This window comes from Rattus rattus, chromosome 15, assembly GCF_011064425.1.
Source record: "Rattus rattus isolate New Zealand chromosome 15, Rrattus_CSIRO_v1, whole genome shotgun sequence".
Taxonomy (NCBI): Eukaryota; Metazoa; Chordata; class Mammalia; order Rodentia; family Muridae; genus Rattus; species Rattus rattus.
Genome location: NC_046168.1, coordinates 72,909,202 through 72,932,177, shown reverse-complemented (window position 1 = coordinate 72,932,177; position 22,976 = coordinate 72,909,202). Strand labels below are relative to the sequence as shown.

At 39.8% G+C, this 22,976-nt stretch overlaps 1 protein-coding gene across 1 annotated transcript in view; it reads left to right on the top strand.

Moving 5' to 3' along the window:
* The window catches only part of Adamts19 (ADAM metallopeptidase with thrombospondin type 1 motif 19), a 190,854-nt gene that overhangs the window by 43,739 nt on the left and 124,139 nt on the right, over positions 1-22,976 (top strand). Inside the window, exons 4-6 of the mRNA XM_032886036.1 lie at positions 7,238-7,410; positions 8,494-8,577; positions 9,301-9,458. Coding sequence (XP_032741927.1) covers positions 7,238-7,410; positions 8,494-8,577; positions 9,301-9,458 — 415 coding nt within the window. The remainder of the gene's footprint in view (positions 1-7,237; positions 7,411-8,493; positions 8,578-9,300; positions 9,459-22,976) is intronic.

The following is a 22,976-nucleotide window of genomic DNA, read 5'->3' as shown; positions in this document are numbered from 1 at the left end:
GTTGCTGTCTCCTTTCCACTCTGTCCAAATTGCCACCTCAACTTCATGGTCTGACACACACACACACACACACACACACACACACACACACACACACACACACAAGCACAGAAGTATCATCCTGGGCCTCTCCATGTACAACTTTTTTTTCACTTGGTTCACAGTATACTCTCAGCCATAGATATAGGGGTTGTGTTGTAAATGCATTAATTATGTCTGAGCATCACACGGTCAGTTTAGCTCTGCTTTTTAACCAGTTGTGGCTTTCTGTAGTGCGTGTCATCTGCTGCCAAGAGGAGCTTCTTTGCTAAAAGGCGAAAGCTCCACTCGTCTTTGGCGTGAGGACCTCTGGAGTGCGGCTGGGGAGTGGACTGCTTTCGGGAAGTGGCAATCTCAAGAGTCTTGGCTCATCAGTCATTGGTAGTTGGCGTGGATTATTGTATTAGGAACGGATTCCATCCTATCGAGCATTCCTTATGTTCAATTAGACAGCTGTAGTTTACCCCCAAGAAATAAATGTCACTATTGTACCCTTGTGAATGTCTTGCTCGGCTGGCTGGTCATCACTGTGGATCAGACTCTTGATTTGTCCTTAACAGCTTGCCTGAGATATAATGTAAAAGAGAGGAAGATAGAAGAGTTTAAAGTCAAGAGGCATCAGGTTTGAGAATCGCCTTTAGTCCCTCACAGACTAGTATTCAGTGAAATTTATAATTTTATATCTATCTTCTGTATCAATGCTGTGGAAAGCAACTACGTAACTCACAATGTTGTAGAGCTGAGAAAATTCCTATTTCTAAGAGGTGAGTATGATATTGCTTTACAAATGAGTCTATCGAAAATTATATTCTATAGTGATAAGTGTGCTGAGAATCTGAGTTCATGAGAGTTCTTAAAGTTGGGGGGTGGGGGGACCTGGGCAGCAGGAATGCTGTGCACGAGCTAAGACAAGGAGGAGCCAGGCTGCCTGTGTTCACATCACCATGTGACACTCGTAACTATGTGAGCTTGGGGAGCTTACTTCTCTAAAGGTCCATGCAAGGTGGGAACAGGATACCTGGGCCTCAAAGCTCTTCTCAGAATCGAATGTGCTTACATGGAAAAATGAAAAAAAAAAGTGTGCACAGTTTTTGAATGTTAATGGAGCAAGGGCATTTTGAACAGAAGAAGCAAAATGTAAGAAAGCATAAAGTCCTGAGAAAGCATTAGCCAAGGGAACTGAAACCACATGTCTGTGTTTGAGGATATATGGTCCTAGAAAAGTAGTTGAGCACTGGATCATGATGACACTCATGTGCTCTGCAAGTGACACACACATTCTCTCTCTCATCTATCATCTGTCTGTCTGTCTGTCTGTCTATCTATCTATCTATCTATCATCTACCTTCCTCCCTTCCTTCCTTCCTACCTGTCTGTCTGTCTGCGTGTCTGCCTGCCTATGTATGTATGTATGTATGTATGTATGTATGTATGTATGTATGTATGTATGTATCTATCTATCTATCTATCTATCTAAAGGTTTTATTTATTTTTATGTGCATTGGTGTTTTGCCTGCATGTATTTCTGCATGAGGTAGCCAGATCCCTGGAACCGGAGTTACAGTTAGCTATGAGCTACCATGTGAGTGCTGGAAATGAACCTGGGTCCTTTGGAAGAGCATCTAGTGCTCTTAACTGCTGAGCCACCTCCCCAGCCCTACATTGTCAATTTATAAAGTTTAGCATTGGAGAATGCTAGCAGGCCTAGTACGTGGTAAGAGAACCTGGGCATTTATGGGATTGAAAACGAAAGTCCGAGTCTACAGCCAACTCAACCAGGCCACATTGAATAAATTTCTATACTCTGTCCATCATGGCTGTGATGACTGTCAGTGTGGGCAGATGTTCAGGGTGACACACACTCTGTATTTTTCTCTATATTATTGAATTCCTTCTCTTATGGGCAGAAAATGGTCTGAAAATTTAGGAAATGAGCAACGTGGGAAGCAGAGTTGCAGACAGTGACAACATCAAAAGAACCAATATAATAAAAAAGGTTCTTTCAGTATGCATAGCTTTCACACACAATGGCTAGCTTGTATGAGAGAGAGTCTTGATATGACTAAGAAACGTAGAATATTCCAGATAGTCCACTTACAGATAACCTGCAGAAAAAAAAAAAAAACAAAACAAAACAGAGGAAGCAGAAGCTGGCGTATGGGCGGGGGGGGGGGGGTTCTCGCTGTTGGTGATAGTAAGTAATCTATCTCCAGTCAGCACAGGGAAGGAACCCTCTTTGCCTATGTTCAGTCCCCACTTCCTGTTTCCATATCTCGGATTCTCTTGCTTCTCTGTCCCTTTTAAGTGCTTTCTATATTTACTTACTGCTATGTAGACATGTAGACATTTCCCAGGATGCCATGTTTGCTTTGCATATGGAATTTCATTTCCTTAATGAAGGTGATAGAATTCAAATTGACTGGTTCAACTCAACACCACTTACCTCCAAATTCATCCCCATTTCTGCGTCTGCCCTGGACTTCTGGCTCTGATGTTTGTCTTCATAAGCCTAAAGCTGAAGCTATGGACAGAGGCTACATTTTATTCACAGTTAAAATTAGGTTCATAGTTATAATGTTAACTTTTTATTTAAAAGCTGGTGTAGAAATCCTCTTATACTTTATAATAGGTCAATACCACCCTTTCTGTTCCTTACATCTTAAATTTAATTTCAACACTGATTATATGCCCCTTTTCTCCCCTGAAGTTGACTTATTGTCAATTCTAGAAAGTTTCTGGAAGCCCTTAAATAACCATCTTTTATGGTAATTGCTGACATTTTAAATTGAGAAACAGCATTATTTTAATGCCTCTTATGATTAGGAGCCCGGGAGTAAAATCAAGTCGAATAGAAATGCCAGCCATGGCTGAATGGCTTTTCTTTGTAGTCAGTAATAGGACATTTCCTTTGAAAGGAGAGTCAAAGCTAAAACTGTAGCACACAGCTTCCTAACAGTGAGAGAACCAGTACTGATGGAAAGAGTGACCCTTGGGTAATGAGTAGACGAGAGGAACGGTCTAGCTGCTCTGTTGACTCAAAGTTATAAAGTTTTAAAATGCTACAAGAAAATCTGTTGTCTTAGGACAAGCTAGAATTCTTGTCTCAATGGGAAAGGAGCTTGTTATAAGATGAACTGACATCTGGCCATACTCACCTTTAATATTCAAAACCCCTAAAATTTCTCACAGGGCTACCTGTAGGCCATGAAAGCAGATTTCTGTATACACTGGTAATTCCTAAAAATGTGGAGGGTTTTATGTGAGGGAAACACTCTGTTCTCTTTTGAAGCTCTTTGTGTGGTGAGGGGTACACATGCCAAGAGAGTAGAACAAGCTATAGATATGAGAGTTTGTAATGAATAATTCACTTCACAAGGGACATCCTTTTGAGGGCAGTAAGAGACTATGCTAATATTTCCAGGGAGGCTCTAAGTTGCCATAGTAAATTGTAGTAGTTTGAATGAGATAGTGTTTGTGTCTCCAACAGGGTATAATTCAGAAATTTTTAGAGAGCCGGGGCAAGATAGTAAGTCTGACCTGAGACATCATCTCGTGTTCCCACATACTCTGCCCCCTTACTGCTTTCCATGCCTTACCCCAGTATTATCCCCTGTAATATGTACCTGAACCCACTCCAGTTTGTCTGGAGTCTAGCTCACTGGAATGGAACCAAGAGAAAGAAAGACAAGTAATTTTGTTTTCACGATGACCTTATAGTCATAAAAAACAACTCTCCCCATACTCTGCCCTTGAACATTTTGCTGGATTGTCACATGGTTGAACATTAGGTTGAACCATGCTTCTGGTTGGACAGTCACAAACCCGCCAAGAGTTAGGCGTGGTGGTGTTGCGGGGATGAGAGTAGATACCTAAATACAATTGTCTTTGCTATGCACCCTCTCTAAGACCAACGAAAGGGTAACCGCAAGTCGATAAAAATGTGGCCGTTCAAACAGAAGCAGTGTCTTTTAGTCACTGTGTGCGTCCATGTTCATTATATGACTGTAGTGAATGAATGCTACACAGAGCATGCAGTTTCTCATTTCTGTTCAGGCCACAAGTGCTTAAATGTGAGTACATGCATGGCTTCTTGCGACACATTTATTAGGGCTTCACTCTGACAAGGTAAGTCACTTCATAAATAAGCTTGAAGGAATGTTCCTTGCTGTAAGGAAGGTTGGAATCTATAGCTATAGGTATAATTTACACCACAGTCGGAAAAACCACAGTCAATTTTTAAGTGTCCTAGACCAGAAAACACTACTGAACTCAATTTCTCTTCCTGTCCATCCTTTGGACTTTGATCCTTGGAACTTGGGAATTCTTTTCTAGAACCATTCTGATTGCATAAAATCTAATCTTATCAACAGGTTCTCTTACACACACACACACACACACACACACACACACACACACACACACACACACTTTTTTTTTCAGAGCTGAGGACTGAACCCAGGGCTTCGCAAGTGCTCTACCACTGAGCTAAATACGCAACCCCTCACGCACCCACTTTTTTTCTTGCCACTTTGCATGGCTTCCTGGGATGTTGCCATGTTCACTTCCAGAACATAAAGAGCATTATTTGTTTCTGTTTTCATAATACTTGCATTCGTCAACTGACTTTCATATGATATTTGGATAAAACTCATTTTATTAAGTAGATATTTAAATTTCTCTTATTACAAGGAAAACGAAGGAGTAATTATGTGATAGCTGAAGGCAGAGAGCTCAGTAGCTGTTGTCTTGGCATCATTTCGTCTCAAGTCTGACTCGAGTGTCTAGAAGATAGACTAGAGGAGACCTGGAGGTCAAATAATCCAAGATGGAAATGAATCCTGAAACTGACAAATGTTAGCAGTAGAACAAGTGGTTAGTAAGATCAAGCCAATCAAGCTGCAGTCAGGGCACCTCCTGTGAGTAAAACGGTTTGCTATAAACCAGTGTGAAGAATGGTAAAGACGAGAGCACACTCCCGAACCCCAGCAAGCTTAGACATCCAGGGAACACTTCCAGTTCAACCAAAAGGTTTTCTTCACATTTCCAGAGAGTCCACAAGTTGTGGTAAAGAAATATAGAAACTATTGGACAACAAGGAACACGCATTGTGTGAAGGAGCCAACATCAGTTTAGAGTTTTGCTTTCATTGTGACAGATGTGACAACTGATAACTGAACCACTCAGACATCTCAGTTGGGTACATTCTTCCCTTATGATCAATACCCTGATTTCTATCTCCAGGACTTGCCAGTCCACAGACAGCCTCAATCTACCTTTTCTTTTACCATTGGCTTCTCTTTACAGTATAGCACGGTTTTTGAGAGTCCCCTGTAAAAGCAGTTTTTAAAGTGACAGTTTTTCTTTATCCCTAGACAGCTCCCAAATGAATGAGACAGAGGCTATAAGATTTATTTAATAAGCATTACAATACAGTAACTGGGCAGTTAGTAATCTATTCTAATAATCTATTCCAATCCTCTGAAGTAACCTGGCTACCTTCCAGTCAAAATCCAAGAGATACTTTCATTTATTATTGGTCTGTCTCTCTGGGTTTCACTCCTGGATCACTTCCTCATTGTGAATCCTCCCTTCCCTTCCTTGCCTCCCTCCCTCCCTCCCTCCCTCCCTCCCTCCCTCCCTCCCTCCCTCTCTCTCCTTCACCTGGCTGGCAGAATTCACAACCTATCTTCCCTTCTGCTCAGTTATTGACTGGTCAGTTTTTACTGATAATAAGAGAATAAATGGGGAATAAATGCAATGTCTATAAGCATCAAGACCTGAGATTCTCAGAATAAGCATTACAGTGGCTTGTCCGGATTGCACCCAAATAGGGGCAGAGGAATCAGCATATGAATAACAGAAGGATAACCTTCACACAGTACACAAGCATATTACACCTCCTCCCTCCATACATTTCATTTTATAGCAGTTGTTTTCTTTCCATTTTATCTAGTGTTCCACTGGTCTCATTAAGTAAATAGGCTAAAACGTAGACGGTCATGTGAACTTTTAAGAACGCTGTTATTCCGAATGACTCGCCCATGGTTTGTACTTTCTCTGATGGAGGTGTTTGAGACACGATCATTGCATATGCATAGTTTCATGTTAGTAGACCATGAAAATCCATTTCTCAGAGTGTTTATTTCCAGTTGATGACCAGCGTCTCTTGGATTGTTGATTGTGATATCAATAAAAATCTTTGAAAGTGTGAGGACAGACACCAAAATTCCAATCAGCCATTTTCTTTGATATATGTAACCATTTTGAAAATACACCACACAATGTGGCTGGAGATTTTCCACCCTACGAGCATTCCTGTGAGCATTCACGGTCATGTCTCTTTAATTTTACTCATTATACGGATTTTGACTCTTTTCCATTCAGCCTTGTGGTTTCACATTGAAACACTTGGTTGAGGCTCTTCCTGTACATAAATTAGTCCCTCAGAGGTTTTATGTTTTGACCAAGCCTGTTGTCTATGTTTCAGTTTGGTTATTTTTTTAATTGAATTGGATTTCTCTTTGTTTATATAGTCTGGAAATACAGGGCAAATGTCTTCTTCCATTTGGGTGCATTCTTTTCACTCTGTCTGTGGCATGATTTTATAAAAAGTAATGGTTAATATTTCATGGTCATCCTTATAAAAGTGTCACGTTTTCAGTTGCCACTCCAGTCCAGAAACATTTAAGGGATCCCCATTACCTTGAAGTCTAACTTTTATTTCACTCCCTATAAGTTGGAATCAAAGCCTTGCACCTCATTTACGATGATTTATTAATTAGAGCCATTTCCCCAGGATGTGCAAAGCAGTTGTTTTGGGTACTTTTTTTTCTTTCTTTCTTTTTTTTTTTTTTTTACAAGTAGGCCTTTCTTTTGTCAATAGGGTTAAAAAAATCACTAACATTTTTTGTTTATTATGTTTGATGTAGCTGCTTTGTTAGAAATTTTATGTGTCTCATCCTACATGTATATGTGGTCAGGAACCTTAGGAAGACGATGGTATTTAAAGTTCACTTTACAGGAGGGGAAATTGAGGAAGCCTGGAAGGCAAAAATACCTTAATACAGCAAAGCTTTTCATCCAAACACCAGTCCACAGCCCTCTGGGGTTTTGTCTTGTAGGATTTTGCTTGGTCTTGATTTCTTTCACGAATGATGACTTTAATAGACATACTGAAAAGTTCACTTCTCTATTGCAGATAAAGGAAGACCAAGGTCTAAAAAAATAGCAGAAAACAGACGAGAAAAACGGTATTCCTACAAATTACCTCAGGATTACAACATCGAGACTGTAGTAGTTGCAGACCCTGCAATGGTTTCCTACCACGGAGCAGACGCAGCTAGGAGATTCATTCTGACTATCCTAAATATGGTAGGTGAACCTTAAGAGGCATGAAAGGTTGTCAACGAAACTCTAAATAGAATCCAGCCTAAAGGACTTCTTTTTGGACATTGAACATAGGCCTCAGTTTCTCTGAAAATTAATTTATCCCTTTCTTTGATTAATCTGAGTAGAGATAGCAATTTGATGTTCTAGACACATCAAACTGATGAATTGCTAATAACATAGCGAATGGCTTTCCATATGTTGCTTTATCTTAAAAACTTTGTTGTTAATTTTGAGATGTGAAACTGTTCATTTCTATTTTTCCTCCTTTCCTTTCTTTGCTTCTGCCTTTATTTTCTGTCCTTTTGCAACCTTGTTGATATTATTAGCAATACTGTTGTACTGGTTTATGTGCCTGGTTTTCCCACCAATGGCATGGAATGATTATAGGATGGAATAAAAGTGAATGTCAAACCCCACTTAACTCAAGCAAGTATGCAATTTTAAAGAACGTGTGTGATTCCACATGATGAGTATGACCTAATATGTACTAGATACAATTTAAACAGAGTGATTCCCAGGAAGGGAAATATGATCGCCAACTTCTGGGATGGAGAAAATACTTTGTCTCTAGAGCGCAGGGGATGATTATCAACACAGCAATCCTGTGACATATTTTACTGGCTGAACTTTCTTTACAGAAGAACCAGGAAATGCTAATGAGCAGTGGCTTTCACGGAAGAGTAAACAGAGCTATTAACTGAGAACACAGTTTACTGTCACTTGACCTCTCCCCCAGGGGACAGTTTGTCTGACTTCAGTCCCATCTTTCTGCCCGTCTTCATCTGCATTCCGAGACTCTGCTGTCCTTGGCCTGAGCCAGCCTTTAGCCTCATCTGTAGAAGTGCGATTTTGCTGTGTTAGACATACACTTTATAATACATATTAAATCATTTTTAAGTTAAAAAGATACATTAAAAACTAAGAAACATTAAAACGTCCTGTTGCCTATCAATTTTTTAAAGAAGGTATTTATACTAAGTTGAGATTTTTTTTCTATGTTTGGCCTTGAACAAAAATGAACCACTTTCATTTAATTTCAGAGTTCCAATTTTTATTTGCTTTTAGGTTTTTAACCTTTTCCAACACAAGAGTCTGGGCGTGCAGGTCAACCTTCGTGTGATAAAGCTCATCCTTCTCCACGAAACACCAGTAAGAAAGTTTTGAGATTTTAATTCGATTAAGTGGGTGGGAAATTGCACTCAGGAACTTTTAAGTGAGGAGTATTTTAGGAATATTCTTTTATTGCCTTAAAAATCCAAAAATATCCACTGAATCACTCAAAGTATACATAAAGCTGGCCTTTGGTTTGGGTTAATCCCTCGATTTTATTTGAAAAATGGAATGTTCTTAGTTTCCAAGGATGCTAACAACAAAGTCTAACTTTCCAAAATGTAATTTTAAGTTATTTTAAAAGACAGCTTTCTTCCATTATTTAGACATATGTGTTGAAGGGGTTTATTTTCTTATCTGGATTGCAACAGAAATGAAGAGCAGTTTATGCATCACTCTGGCTAATGAAAAAGCACTAATTAGATATCACATCTCTGCATAAGTTGCAGAGTAATCTATTTTCCAAGCCTAAAAGATCAGAGGTTTAAATATTTCGTTAGGACTCTTCGATTTTCATGATAACTCTGCACAGGCTATGCCATGACACCTTCGCAACGCTCAGCTTTGTTTGTTTCGTGTTGTGTTTTGCTTGAGCCCAGGATAAATGAAGACCGATTGCCCAACCTGTTCTAATTAACACCACATTCAGCTGTTGGCAGTAGTCATTCGGGAAGTTGCCTTAGGATTAATGAATTGATTCATTAATTAGGTGTATCTGATAGTAATCTTTTGGAAAAAAAATGAGAGCGACCTCTGTTGCAGGCAGATCTGTATATCGGGCACCATGGAGAGAAAATGCTGGAGAGTTTCTGTAAGTGGCAACATGAAGAGTTTGGCAGGAAGAACGACATCCATTTAGAGATGTCGACGAGCTGGGGAGAAGATGCTGCTTCTGTGGATGCTGCTATTCTAATAACAAGGTAACATTGCCAAAGCCAATTAAGTCACGTCCTTAATTCAGCTTCTCGGCTGCAAATTCCTTCCTCCCCAGTCCAAAGCTTTTGTTCTAGGATTTCTAGGCATGATGATTCTAGTCTTCTCCATCCGTTTATCATTGAAGCTTCCTGTTGTGTGGATACTGTTGACAAAACATTTGTTAGTTAATGAAAATAAATCACTCACAACCACTGATATGAAAGATATAGCCACTGATGAGTACCTTAAAGCCAAGGAGAATTTTGGTAGAAATTAAGTAAGTACTTAGAGCATATACTGTATGTTTTAGCTGTCGCCGTACGAAGTAGCTTTGTAAGGAGAGTTCAGTAACTTGTAACGGGGCCCAGCGGAGGAAAGACTTTCTGTTGTATCTCTGGCTAATTAACTGTGAGTTGCTTTGTGAATGTACTTAGCATAAATATTTGTAATGCGGGAGGAAGGAGAGCTCGTAGCTTTGAAAATGGAGAACAGCGTGCAACAGTATGTGCTGTGTCTGTTCTCTGTACTAACAATTGTCAGTGAGTTTCTTTTGCTCCTAGGCAAGAGCTAATGAAAATGGACAAGAAGTCATCGCGTGGCAGTGATTTAATTTTAGGTCAGCAAATTTATCAAAATTTCATATCAGATCAGCGGCAGCGCTATGATTTCTCTGAAATAAACCCATGTAATTAGTGATAGTTTCTGATCAATTATGTCCAACAATTCTTAATAAACTTTTCATAAAGAAAAACTGCATGGAAGAACATGTGTAGACTTTCGCTGAGTGAGTGCGTGTAACTGGCACCGGACTTCGTGCTAAACAGCCACGAAACTGGAAAGTTTAGGTGCCAACAGTTTGAAGTCATTGGAGTATAATCCCTAATAGAAGGAAAATCTACTAGGGAAGCCCTACAGCTAGCCCAGCTCCTTAAGGACAATTTCTCGAGTGATAGAACAGCCAGGATCTGGGTAGATCACTGGAGTGTTTGTGTGTATGTGTATGTGTGTGTGTGTGAACAGGGCACTGTGCAGGAAAAGGTGCCAGGAAGTGTGGTGTGCTTGTCCTCTGTGTAGCTTGAGCCTGTCCCAAGTTTCCCACAGTGTTATTACCATGGAGTTCAGATTTTTAAAGAGATGGAAATAGCTGGGTGGCAATTTAGTCATACCTTTTCATAACTCTCAGTATTTACCTAAGAAAAACACAAAGGCTGTGCTCATCAGAGTGGACACGCAGAAGGATCTGTTCTGACTGAGCACACTCCTTGATGTTTAGTGGAGACTGAGTTCTCCCCATTACAGATTTTTGGTAGACCTTCCATGGGAGGCTTGGAAGACAGAAACAAAAAAAAAGCAAGCAAAGCTCCCCAAGCTCTTTCTTTTAAAAATTGGTTTGGTCATGGTGTCTCTCTGCAGCAATAGATCACACACACACACACACACACACACACACACACACACACACACACACACACACACACACACACACACACACACACACACACACACACACACACACACACACACACACACACACACACACACACACACACACACACACACACACACACACACACACACACACACACACACACACACACACACACACACACACACACACACACACACACACACACACACACACACACACACACACACACACACACACACACACACACACATGCACACACACACACACACACACACACACACACATACACACACACATACACACACACACACACACACACATACACACACACACGTTTAAACAAAATGTAGAGAAAACCTTGACAGCAATAGAAAACCTTTAAAGTAAGCTGTCTGGAAATAGACTTACACAATCTCGGACAACAATTTTTAATAAACTCACCAACATGATTGAATAATAAGAAGGCAATTTATTTAGGACTACGTTATGAAAAATGAAAAACAGCATTCTTTAACAACTTAGGTAATACTACTTAGTGCAGGGCCATAGACTGAAATATGAAAGGTGCAACTGTATAGAACAGAGGGAAAAAATCCCCCCGAAGGTGTGGAGAATTGATTCCTTAAATACAAAGTAGCAGTAATGAGAACAAAACAAGAAATTACTGCTGTGTTATTCATCTTTCTGTTGCTGTGACAAAATGCAGGTGGTAGGCAGTGAGGTGGATCTGGAAAGAGCCTTGTGGGAGGGGACAGGATGACCCAAACCCATTGCACAAGTCTCTCCAGGAACTAGTAAATATTTAAAAAGATAAAAACCATACTAAAAAACAAAACTAACCACGTTGGACTACAAGTTTGCTTGTAGATGAAACCTTCATGTACCAAATACTCCAGAACAAATTTGACATATTTAACAACAAAATACAAGCATTGCTGAGTACGTATTCTTGAACATTGGTGCTGATGACAAATCCCTGATCTATGGACACGTGAACGGATCTATTTTTAGGCGTCCATTTGATTAAGAAGTCTTCATCAAGCCCAGAAATGAGTGTAAGATCATAATCCAGCATTTAGAAAATCATCGCTCTTACCTTCTTGATTCTCATATTTCATTATTCTTTCTTATTTCATGTCTGTTTTCATTAGCTACAGAATCCACATCCCTTTCCGAGGAATACCTCCGATAGACACATTATCCAGAACTCGGTTGTTACCATTTTAAAACTATCATCACCATTACCAGAGTTTTCATACTTAAGTGTGAATTGAAGCCTCTGACCCCCTTGCTTAAATGAATGAAAAAACCTTTTACTCTTAGATGTGGGGAAACATGAGGACGAAGTTCTGGATGTTATCTTGACCACTTTCCATTGTTTCAGGCCAGCTACGGCTACAGTAGCTGTTCCATCCATGCCGGCTTCTTTCTCTTCCCAGTACAAGATAACATTTACTAGTCTTTTTTCCTTTTCCTTCCTCCTCCCTCCTCCCTCCCTCCCTCCCTCCCTCCTCCTCCCTCCCTCCCTCCCCCCTCCCCTGTCTTTCTTTCTCTTTTCTTTTTTTTTCTTTCTTTTCAAAATTATCTCCCTCTTGAAGAGTTTATGTGAAGTTAACACCATTTTAAGGGGCAGGTGAAGGAGTTCCCTCGTGCTCTTTTTCAGTTTTCCGTCCATTCAAAATAGGCAGCATCTGCACACATTAATTCCGCCCGGTCCACGACCCCACAGACAGAGAATTGTCCTTTTGACTCTGTAACTAATTTTATGACTTTAATTATGAGAATGCCTTTGACATATACTCCAGGCCATTGCAGATTTTATAATTTACCATTCGAGAATGTTAAGGGGTTATTCTACTTTCTTTTATTGTGTTCCAAATATCAGACTTGTAAACGAATAGAATTGGGGGAATAATCTAGTTCAATGTAAATTATTTAGTAAAATTGGAAATCAATGTGCTTAGAAAAAAGCTATAGGCTGGCTGATTGTTATTATTGCATGTTTCGTAAAGAAATAACTCTTGGATCTGCTTGCAAGACCTCAGGTAACCTCTCCAAATCCAGATCCTGAATTTAATAGTATATGCAGGCTTCCTTGTGTTATATAAGATGGCGAGTTCATGGGACGGGAAGATGTTAGACTGTTGACTTTGGACGGGCAAAATGCCAATAAGTAGAGAACACATTCTGTGTCAGAAACTGGAAAAGGCCGCATATTTGTCACTTCAGCCTACAGGTTCTTTTTTAAAATTATTATTCGATTTATTTATTTATTTATTTATTTATTTATTTATTCCCTTTACAGCCTGATATTATCATCCCTTTCCTTCCACCTAGTACACCATCATGCAAGTCCTCCCCCCATTCCAACTTCTCCTTCTCTTTTGAGAATGGGAAGCTCCCATCTGGGCGTCCTACCTACCCCTACCCCTGTCAAGTTGCTGCAGGACTAGGCACATCCTCTCCCTCTTAGGCCAGTCAAGGCTGACCATTTAGGGTTCGGGATGTACTGGCAGGCAGGCTACAGGCTCAGGGACAGTCCCTGCTCCAGTTGTTGGGGGACCTGCATGCCAACCAAGCGGCTCATTGGCTACAGATGTGCAGGGGCCTAGGTCCAGCCTGTGCTCACTGTTTAGTTGGTGATTCAGTCTCTGGGAGCCCCCAGGGGTCCAGGTTAGTTGACTCTGTTGTTCTCCCTGTGGAGTCCCTATCCTATTCAGGTCCTTCAGTCCTTCTCACAATTTTTCCATAAGACTCCCTGAGCTCCATCCACTGTTTGGGTGTGAGTCTACATCTCTTTCCATTGGCTGGTGGGTGGAGCCTTTCAGAGGACAGTTATGCTAGGTTCCTCTTTGCAAGCATAACAGAGTATCATTAGTAATGTCAGAATTGGTGTTAGCCTCTAGGATGGGCCAGTCATGGGTTGGCCATTCCTTCAGACTCTGCTGTTTTGGGGTTAAAGGTTTTGTGGGTGGCTTGATGTCCTTATGCCTCCACTGGGAGTCATGCCTGGCCATAGAAAGTGGCCGCTTCAGGATGGGACTAGAAAAATATTATCCTGAGTGAGGTAACCCAGACCCAAAGGACACTCATGGTATGTACTCACGCCTGAGTGAGTGTTAACCATGAAGTACAGGATAACCACACCATAATCAACAGACCCACAGAAGCCAAAGAACAAGGAGGGACCAAGGTAGGATGGTTGGAGTTTTCTCAGAAGGGGAAATAAAGTAGATGTTGGATGTCAATGTCAGAAGGGGACTGGGTAGAAGAAGGGAGGGGGAGGGGCACGGATGTGTGTGTGGGTGTTCAGGTGTAGGAAGAGTGGGGGAGAAACAATGGAGATCAGAGGTAGGGATAGACAATCTCTAGGATGTGCCGGAGACCTGGGATGGGGAGAGGGTCCAGAGGTTCTGTGGGGGCGACTGTAGTGGGATCTTTATCTATGACCTGAACACATGCCAATACTCATTTAGAGTAGTAATTAACGGTGTTTGTCTGTCCACGGTTTACATACGCTAACGGTTCCTTGGAGGGCATTGACTCTTCTCCCTCACACATCTGTAATGCCTCACACCAGTGAAGACCAGTGGACTCAAGAGAAGGTGTTGGTCCTACATGACTTTCAACCATCTGGTCAGGAACACTTAAATGAGGGTTTTGTGTAATCTGGAGACATGCTTCGCTTACTAAATATGATATAATAAGGATGACCATTCAGATGGGGAAAAACAAACCATAACAAGTCCTTAAAAATGATAACCAGACCTTTAATTTACGGGGAAAGTTAATCGCCAGTGATCCCGTGTTCTTGACTGTGTTTGTCAGCTTAATTCTTTTGAATGTTCATCTTAGGCAATTGCTAAATGTTGCGTGCAATGCGGACACATCACTGGGAGAAATTGTGGCTTAGGGATTAATCTTGGTCTTAGCTAAAATGCATAATGTTCTTAAACATTTGAACCATTCTGAGGTAATACATTTGTTAAATTGTTCTGTGTGGTACAATGAAGTAAATAGTTTAAAGCTGACCTAGTGCTGTAGGCTCATGGTAACAAGAACACAAGGCTGCTTCTCCCTTTTGTTGACTCTAAAATTTCTTAGCATAATTGTCACATTTCTCTCTGATATTATAGAATGGGCCCAAGTCCCTGGCTCTCAAAAATATTTTATTTAAAATTTAATTTTCATAACATTTTTTGACTTTCACATTTATTTAAATGATTTTGGTTTATCTGTAATCCTTTGAAAATCAATTTCAAGTGAGTGCCATTGGCAAGTGAGACAGAAAATTTAATATGACGGAGATGCCAAAAGTATCTTGATTTAATAAAAACCACTGGATCATTTCTGAATGAATCATTTATAGGTATATCCCAGGGCACTGTAAAACTTTACAATGAGATTCATTCGCAGAGGCTTCTTCAGTCCTGGAAATTAAAGACTATGTTTTTTTTCAATATAAGTCAGAACTTAGGCAAAATTTATTGGCCTTCTCAGTTTAGACTAAAAGTATCATTTCCATAAACTCACGTAATGAAATTCTCTGAGGCCAACTTCATGAATATCAAGTCGACAGGATCCAAAAAGGAGAATTTGAATCTGTGCGAACACAGGTTTAAACTGCAAACAAATCTATATTCTTCATCACACACACACACACACACACACACACGCGCGCGCGCGCGCACGCGCGCACACACACACACACACACACACACACACACATCTTGCAGTATCTTGAAATTAGTAATACATTACTTTGATCATCTGGACAAACATCTCTGACCAAGACTAAGAATCCGAGAGTCATGTGAGGTTAAATGCCGCTGGTCATACAGTCTTCAGGTTTAATACAGGTACTTCCAGTGACTGGGAAGGGGACCTTGCAGGGTCTGTATAAAAAGCATGCTTTATTCATTTCTTTGTTTTGCTAAGAGAATAGAAATTGGCTCTGCAAAGGCTTTCGGTACCCTTGATAATAAGCAATGCATCTGTCATAGTTTTATAATGCAGTCTCCATATAGATGAAGCCCCTTTGTTTGTTTATGTAAATCAAATTGTCATGTTGCAGCCTCGCACACCATGACAATAATGCATTATATACTTAGAAAAAAAAGCATATAAAACTCTTTCCTTGTACATCTGAGTATACTTTACACTCCGTGATTCTGGCCCTGAGGTTAATTCTTTAATTTGCTGCATCACCACAGTATTTGCTGTGTTTCATTCTCTATTTGTTTACTCCCAATGGAAAATAAAATAGAACTATCTGTTATTTAATACAAGACCACCTTAGGCTTCTTGCTCATTGATCGTCAGCATAAACGTGAATGTACACCATATTTTTATGACTAGAAAATCCTGTTTCATTTTATCATTATGATTTCATAGCTCCAGATAAATAACTCATAATACATGTGCCATTTTATTGGAATATAGAGGTCTTCTCTTTACCAAAGCATAGAAATAGATTTCACTGCTGCACCTCTACTTTAAGCACTGCTCAGACTGTACATGTTGGTGTTAGGTCTGTGAAAAACAGATTTTGGTAGCTATGCTGAGCGTTTTGACGTTGACCTACTGTGTACACATCACAACCCTTTCCTAATGTCTCCCATCTACAGTCATATTCACACCCTGGATACACTTTGCTCTTGGAAATACGTTTGCGCTCGCCGGTCACTTGGAAACAGTGTGCAATGTCTATGTCTGACTCTGTCTAGGTTGACCACCAGATGGATCTGGCCTAGGATGCTTAAGATGCTTTTACAAGGTCCACAATCACTGAAGAACCAGGCCCGAGGAAAGACACCGAAGAGGGACATGATGGAAATTTCACCCTCTTATGTTAGATAACTAAGTGATTTGGAATCTGCTACTATAGCCTTTACTTTATACACTCTGAGAAGGCTGGGCTCAGTTTATGAACAATGATTTCCCTTTTGTTTTTATAATTAAAGCACCATCACATATCAACAGATAATTAATTAACTGCCCGTGTTTCCCTTCTTTCCCTCCCACATAACTTTCTACAAACCCTCGAATTCACAAGGCCTCCTCCTTGTTAACCATTTGATATATCCATAACACTACCCCTTCACCTAAGATCCAGGGGACATCATGGAGAGGAGGTGGCAGGATTGTAAGAGACAAAGGAACAGGATTTCTGCTGTGAGCGTGTTTCTCCTAGACATGACATGGAAGTTGCACACAGGAAGTTCAACAACATGGCTGCCCAAAGAAGACCTGAACTGTTCCAACAACAGTTGACATCCCAAATACATGGAGGAACAACTTCCGTTTGGAAGTTTATGCTTAGAATATAATGATTGAAATATATGTGGTAACAAAAGATGTTCCCTGTAGAACAGATCCTGCAGGAGGATCCAGCTTTAAGATTTAACCCAAGGCAGTCAAGGAAACACCCAATTTAAGGCACTTCCTAAACTGTAGCCCTAGAAATAAGGATTTCAGATAAAAGCCTAGAGGTACAAGTTTTCTGATGGTTTTTGTTGTTGTTGTTTGGTTTTGGTTTATTTTTTCCTCCCTTCCCCTTCCCTTCTTCCCCCTTCCCTTCCTTCCCTTCCCTTCCCCTTCCCTTCCCTTCCCTTCCCTTCCCTTCCCTTCCTTCCCTTCCTTCCCTTCCCTTCCCCCTTCCTTCCTTCCTTCCTTCCCTTCCCTTCCCTTCCCTTCCTTCCTTCCCTTCCCTTCCCTTCCCTTCCTTCCTTCCTTCCTTCCTTCCTTCCTTCCTTCCTTCTTTCTTTTTTTTTTATTTCTCTCCCCTCCTCTCTCTCTCCCTTCCTCCCTCCTTCCCTCCCTTCTTTTTTTCTTTCTTGGTCTGTTGGAGGGTTTGTTACAATTTATTTTGAAAGAAGTTCAGCTGCAGCTGTAGCATGAATGAGCTACGTTTTTGTACCTTCCCCGACTTACATGGACTTCCTTCTGGTTTCCCAGTGTTTTCAGAATGATCTTTTTCTTAGCAACTAAATCCTAGTCATAAAAACTCTCAGGGCAGACATGCGATCAGATTATTTAGCCCTTCGGTGTTTCTTTCCTTTTTCTTTATTTCTTTTAAATAACTAAAAATTAATTTTACTTTGAGACATTCATTCAGTTGGAACAGCAGACTTTAAAGTCTGTATCCTAAACTATACAACCTTAAGTATCCAGGAAAAAAAATAACTATCTTGTTACTGATTTAACAGCATGAAAGCAATAGTATATTGAGAAAAAAAACCTTACAATTTCTGCAGACTCACTCCAACATTGCACTATTATTAGTGCAGAGCTACACAGTAAGTAGGAGACAGCATATCTTACGTCCATGTATGTCGGTTGCATGTTGGGGGTGGACCACACCCATGGTAGCCAGATAAGACTGACTCTTTTGTGCACAGGTTTCTTAGGTTATAAAGCTAACAGAAGTGGATGAAGGTGTGGTACTAAATCCCACCAAAACTAGGGGAACGGTTAGTGTTCAAGAGGACCTCAGTCCACCTTAGTTGAATGCCAGTGAGTTATTGGAAAGGGATCTCAGCCAAGACAACCAAAGGAATTAAAGAAGAAGACCTCTTAATTCTTTACAGGAAAATCCATATGATAAGCTACCACACTCATATATTTGTAGTTATAACCACAAATAATCTGTGCATTGTAATATTAGGTGTAATTGCATGAATTATTTCAGATTATGTCTCCTAGAGTTACAAAGATATTTAAAGTTTGAATGGTCTCATGCCAGTTTAACCCTTTCAGATTACTCTTGCAATTAAAGTTGATTTTGTTTCTGTTTCATAGAATATTTTTCGTCAGAAATTTGCTGAGATAAAACACGAACATTTTCATGATATTTTATGTTAAAATAATTTATCCCTATCCCACTTTTTAATCCATAATTACACATTTTGTTTTACTCTAAACTTTTAAATGAAAAGTAATTTGTTTCAATCACCAATTTTGCAATCATTTATAGTTTAAAATTCATTTGAATTAAAATGCCGTTGAACAGGTGTTAAAAGTTAAGTAGCTTCCTGGTGAAGTCTCGGCTATAGTCCCAGCCTTCAGGAGGTAGAGGCAGGAGAATTTAATTAGACAGTGGTACCAGCCTGGCTCAAGATCAGCTACATGATAGCCTGTTGCAAAGTTACCCTTCTCTAAGAAAGAGAGTTGGGGGAAATGGGGGGAAGGATTTGTAAGCATGGGACTGGGACTAGAGGAGGGAGAGGGAGCTGAGATCAGTTTGCAAAGTGAATAAAATATTAAAATAAAAAAGTGGAAAAAAACACAAAAAGAAGTATTCAACTTTTATCGACACAATGAAAACACATTATTGAGACATGAATATTAGCCTTTAAAGGGTTTAATCAATGTTTTGGCATGTTATAAAATATAATAAAATCATGCATGTATCCTTTTTTCTCTGCATATTGACTTTTGTTGTTTAAACGAATCTATCATGTTACGATAGATTACTTAATTTCTATCTGCCAGGTCACAGATTGAGTTAATTCCATTTAATTCTGTGGTTGTCTAGTGACCAGATAATGTTCCATTTTAGAACACTTAGATAAGCATCTCTATGTGCACAGATTAGCCAGACACAAAGAGATCAAGGATCAGTGCAGCTTTAGGAGGAAGTGCAGGAGAGAGTTTGACCTTGGAATGGCTTCCTTTGAAGGTTTCTGTACATCTTGCTTCTTGATTTTTTTTTTTAAAGTCCATGCAGGGAAAAGCTTTCTAGGCAATGCAAAGTAGGAAGAAGAAATGAAATGATTACAGATGGATATAACTCATGGATATCTAGATCTTTCATGAAAGTGTGTGGTCAAAGGTCAGTCAAGAGCTACAGGCTGTCAAGAAAGGATCTCTCTACAGCATATGATTATGGGATAGGAATAAAATGCCTCCCAACCAACACTCCATGAATTTGCACTTGATATTTAACCGCTTAGTAAAAAATACCTTCAAAACTGCCCAGGGAGGACCCTCTCTCAATGTATACCATACAAAGCCAACTCGATTAAAGAACCAGTGATCAAGTCGATAATTAATTCCAAAAGGCACAATTGGATCGTTTTTGACTGTGAGATCCCAATGGAAGAATAATGAGTAATACCATAAAAAACAATGACAATGATAAAATGATCATGTTTACAAGATGAAGAATAAAAATGTCAGATACATGACTGAAATACCCGGAAAACAGAACACTTGCTGTGAATATGGAACATAACATAAAAAAAATATGGTGCTTATGCTTAAAATGTCAAGTTGTTGGTTTGGGATCTGATTAGATATACATAAATAGAATGTTAATGAGGTAGATGGTGAATCTGAGGGCTTCATTCACAAAGGCTGAATAGAGTGGTTAAGACCTGGAATTATAAAAATCTGTCAAGAGTTTGCTGAAGTGAGAAGGAATTGATGAATGTATGCCCCAGGATGTTCCAGGGGGACAGAGTAGAAAGCCTGTCAGAGATAATCTTCCTTTATCAGAGATACTTTCCTCTGTTCATAGATCCTAAAACTTGAAAAGTAACCAAAATATTACAGAAGATAATAAAAAGGGTACCAGTACCTCAACACCTCAGCACACCTACTTAGGACTCAAGAGCTACCCAAGAAAAATCATAAATTACCAGAAACAAAATGCACGAAAGAAGAGCAAAAAGAGTAAATGTTAGCTAATATTTATGATTGAGAAAAGAAATGAAATCATATCTTCTATGTTCTGTGACTCAATAACGCCAACCTAAAAATTTCTCTTCAAAGCCAGGCCTACAACACACACCTTTAATCCCAGTACTCTGGAGGCGGATTGAATTTTGTGAGTTTGAGGCCAGCAAGTGAGACCATGTCTTAAGAACAATGACCACGAAAATTCTAAAAGACTAGTCCGCCTTCCACTTGGAGTAAATAGAGGATCTTGAAAAGGAAGGAAACGAAACTTGGTCAACCTCCTGCTATGAAGGTTCACTTTGTTATACTTATAAACACTGATGTGTTATCTAGTAATTAAAAAGGCAGCTGAAACTGATAAAAGAGATTGTTAAGCAGTTGGGCAAATTTCGAAGCAAGCATTGGTGGTTTGCAAAGGTACCTATTTTGAGATCCCGTAAATGAAGATGGACGCCAGGGAAACCACTAAGCTGGTAAAATGTCTGCTGTGTAGTCATGGAAACCCGAGTCTGAGCCCCAGAATACAAGACGACAAATCCAGTATGACAGTGCCTACATGTGATGCCATCACCGTGGAGACAGACACAGCATGATCCCTGGTGCTCACTGGTCAGCCGGCGTAGTGCACGTGGTGAATACCCAGGCAGGCCAATTAAATTTGTATCTAAATAAATAAGCAACAACCCCTGAAATTGATCTTCGACCTCCACATGCGTGCCCATACACATGCATGTTCATCTACTTGTACATATGAACCCACACACACAAATAGACTTGCTCATACATAAACATATTTCCAACAAGACAAACAAATAGGTGATAGATATTATCCAAACCTAAATGGACTGGAGTATTTTTATTTAATTTATAAAGCCTGCGCTTGGTGTGTGAAGTAAGAAGGTGGTGACAAGTTTGAGGTATGCCTGGGCTACAATGCAAGCACTACTACATCATACAGAGCTACACAGCAAGACTTTACATCAGAAAACAAAACAAAACAAAAACAAAAACCAAACAAATGAAAAACAAATGCAATTAAAAAAACAGGAAAGGACAAAGAAGACAGCATTCTGTGCTCCTTTTTTTTTTAAGGATAAATGTTTAGCTTTTATCTGTTAAACCATGATGGGCAGAATAATGCCATCCTTAAATCCCTAGGCTCTCTTCCCCAGACCCAGAATATACTACCTTACATGGTCTAAAAGACTTGTAGATGTGGCTGTGCTAAGAATGTTGAGAGCAGAGAATCAATTCTGATTTATCTGTTGGGGCCTAATGCAGTCAAAGAACATAAAGGAAAGAGAGAAAATTGTAAAGGGCACATTACATACACTGTATGACACAAAGATTTTAGCCCAGAATATATCTCATCTTAGATTTCTGCTCTCTAGGCTATAAGCATGAAACTTTGTATTGTTTGCAGCTTCTAAATTATGGGATTTACTATAGCAGTGATAGGAATCCAGCATCTCCTTCTTGACATTGTCCTTGTGGACCCTGTATTAAATATAAATTGTGCTGGAGAGACGACTCTCAAGAGAGCTTGCTGCTCTTGTAAAGGACTCAAATTCAGTTGCAAGCACCCATGTTGGAAGCTACAGGCTTACAACTGCTTGTCACTTCATTACTAGGGGATGTGACATCCTCTGCTGGACTCTGTGGGCACCAGTGCACACACGCACAGAAGGAAAAATACGAAGAACTTAAAAAATACACAAATTAATATTATTTTTGGAATACTAGAGAATCATTAGAAAAATAAGATTAACAAGGAACAAGATGTATCAAAGAAATGAATGAAAATATCATCATAAATAAGATAATAAATCCAAGTAAACAAATAAGTATATATTATCAATAATTTAAATCACTTATAATAATATTATACAGAGATCTTTGCATATTTATGCATGTTCTATTTGCAGGGGCCTCACAGACGACTAAAGAGTTAAATCTGATACAAAGGAAAAGTTTCCTAGCGATAGCACATTGATGGTTGAAACATTAGGGATGCTCTAGTTAATGTTTGTCAGCTCCTCTCTGGGAGGAGGGGACATCAGTTGAGGAAATGCCTTCATGTGATTTGCCTATAAGCCTGTGCATGCCCCCACGCTTGTGTGTGTGTGTGTGTGTGTGTGTGTGTGTGTGTGTGTGTGTGTGTGTGTGTGTGTGTGTGTGTGTGTGTTGGGAGGATGAAATGACATAGTGGGTGGTCTTCCCCTTTAACAGGGGTATAAGAAAGCAGCTGAACTCATGAGCGTGGAAGCTCCATTCTTCATTGTTCTTCTCTTGGCTCGTTGATTCCCACTTTGGCTGTCTTCAATGATGAACCGTGCTCGGAGCAGACAAATAGCCTTTTCTCCCACAAGATGCCTTTGGTCCGTGTTTTATCACGGCAGCAGAAAAGCAAACT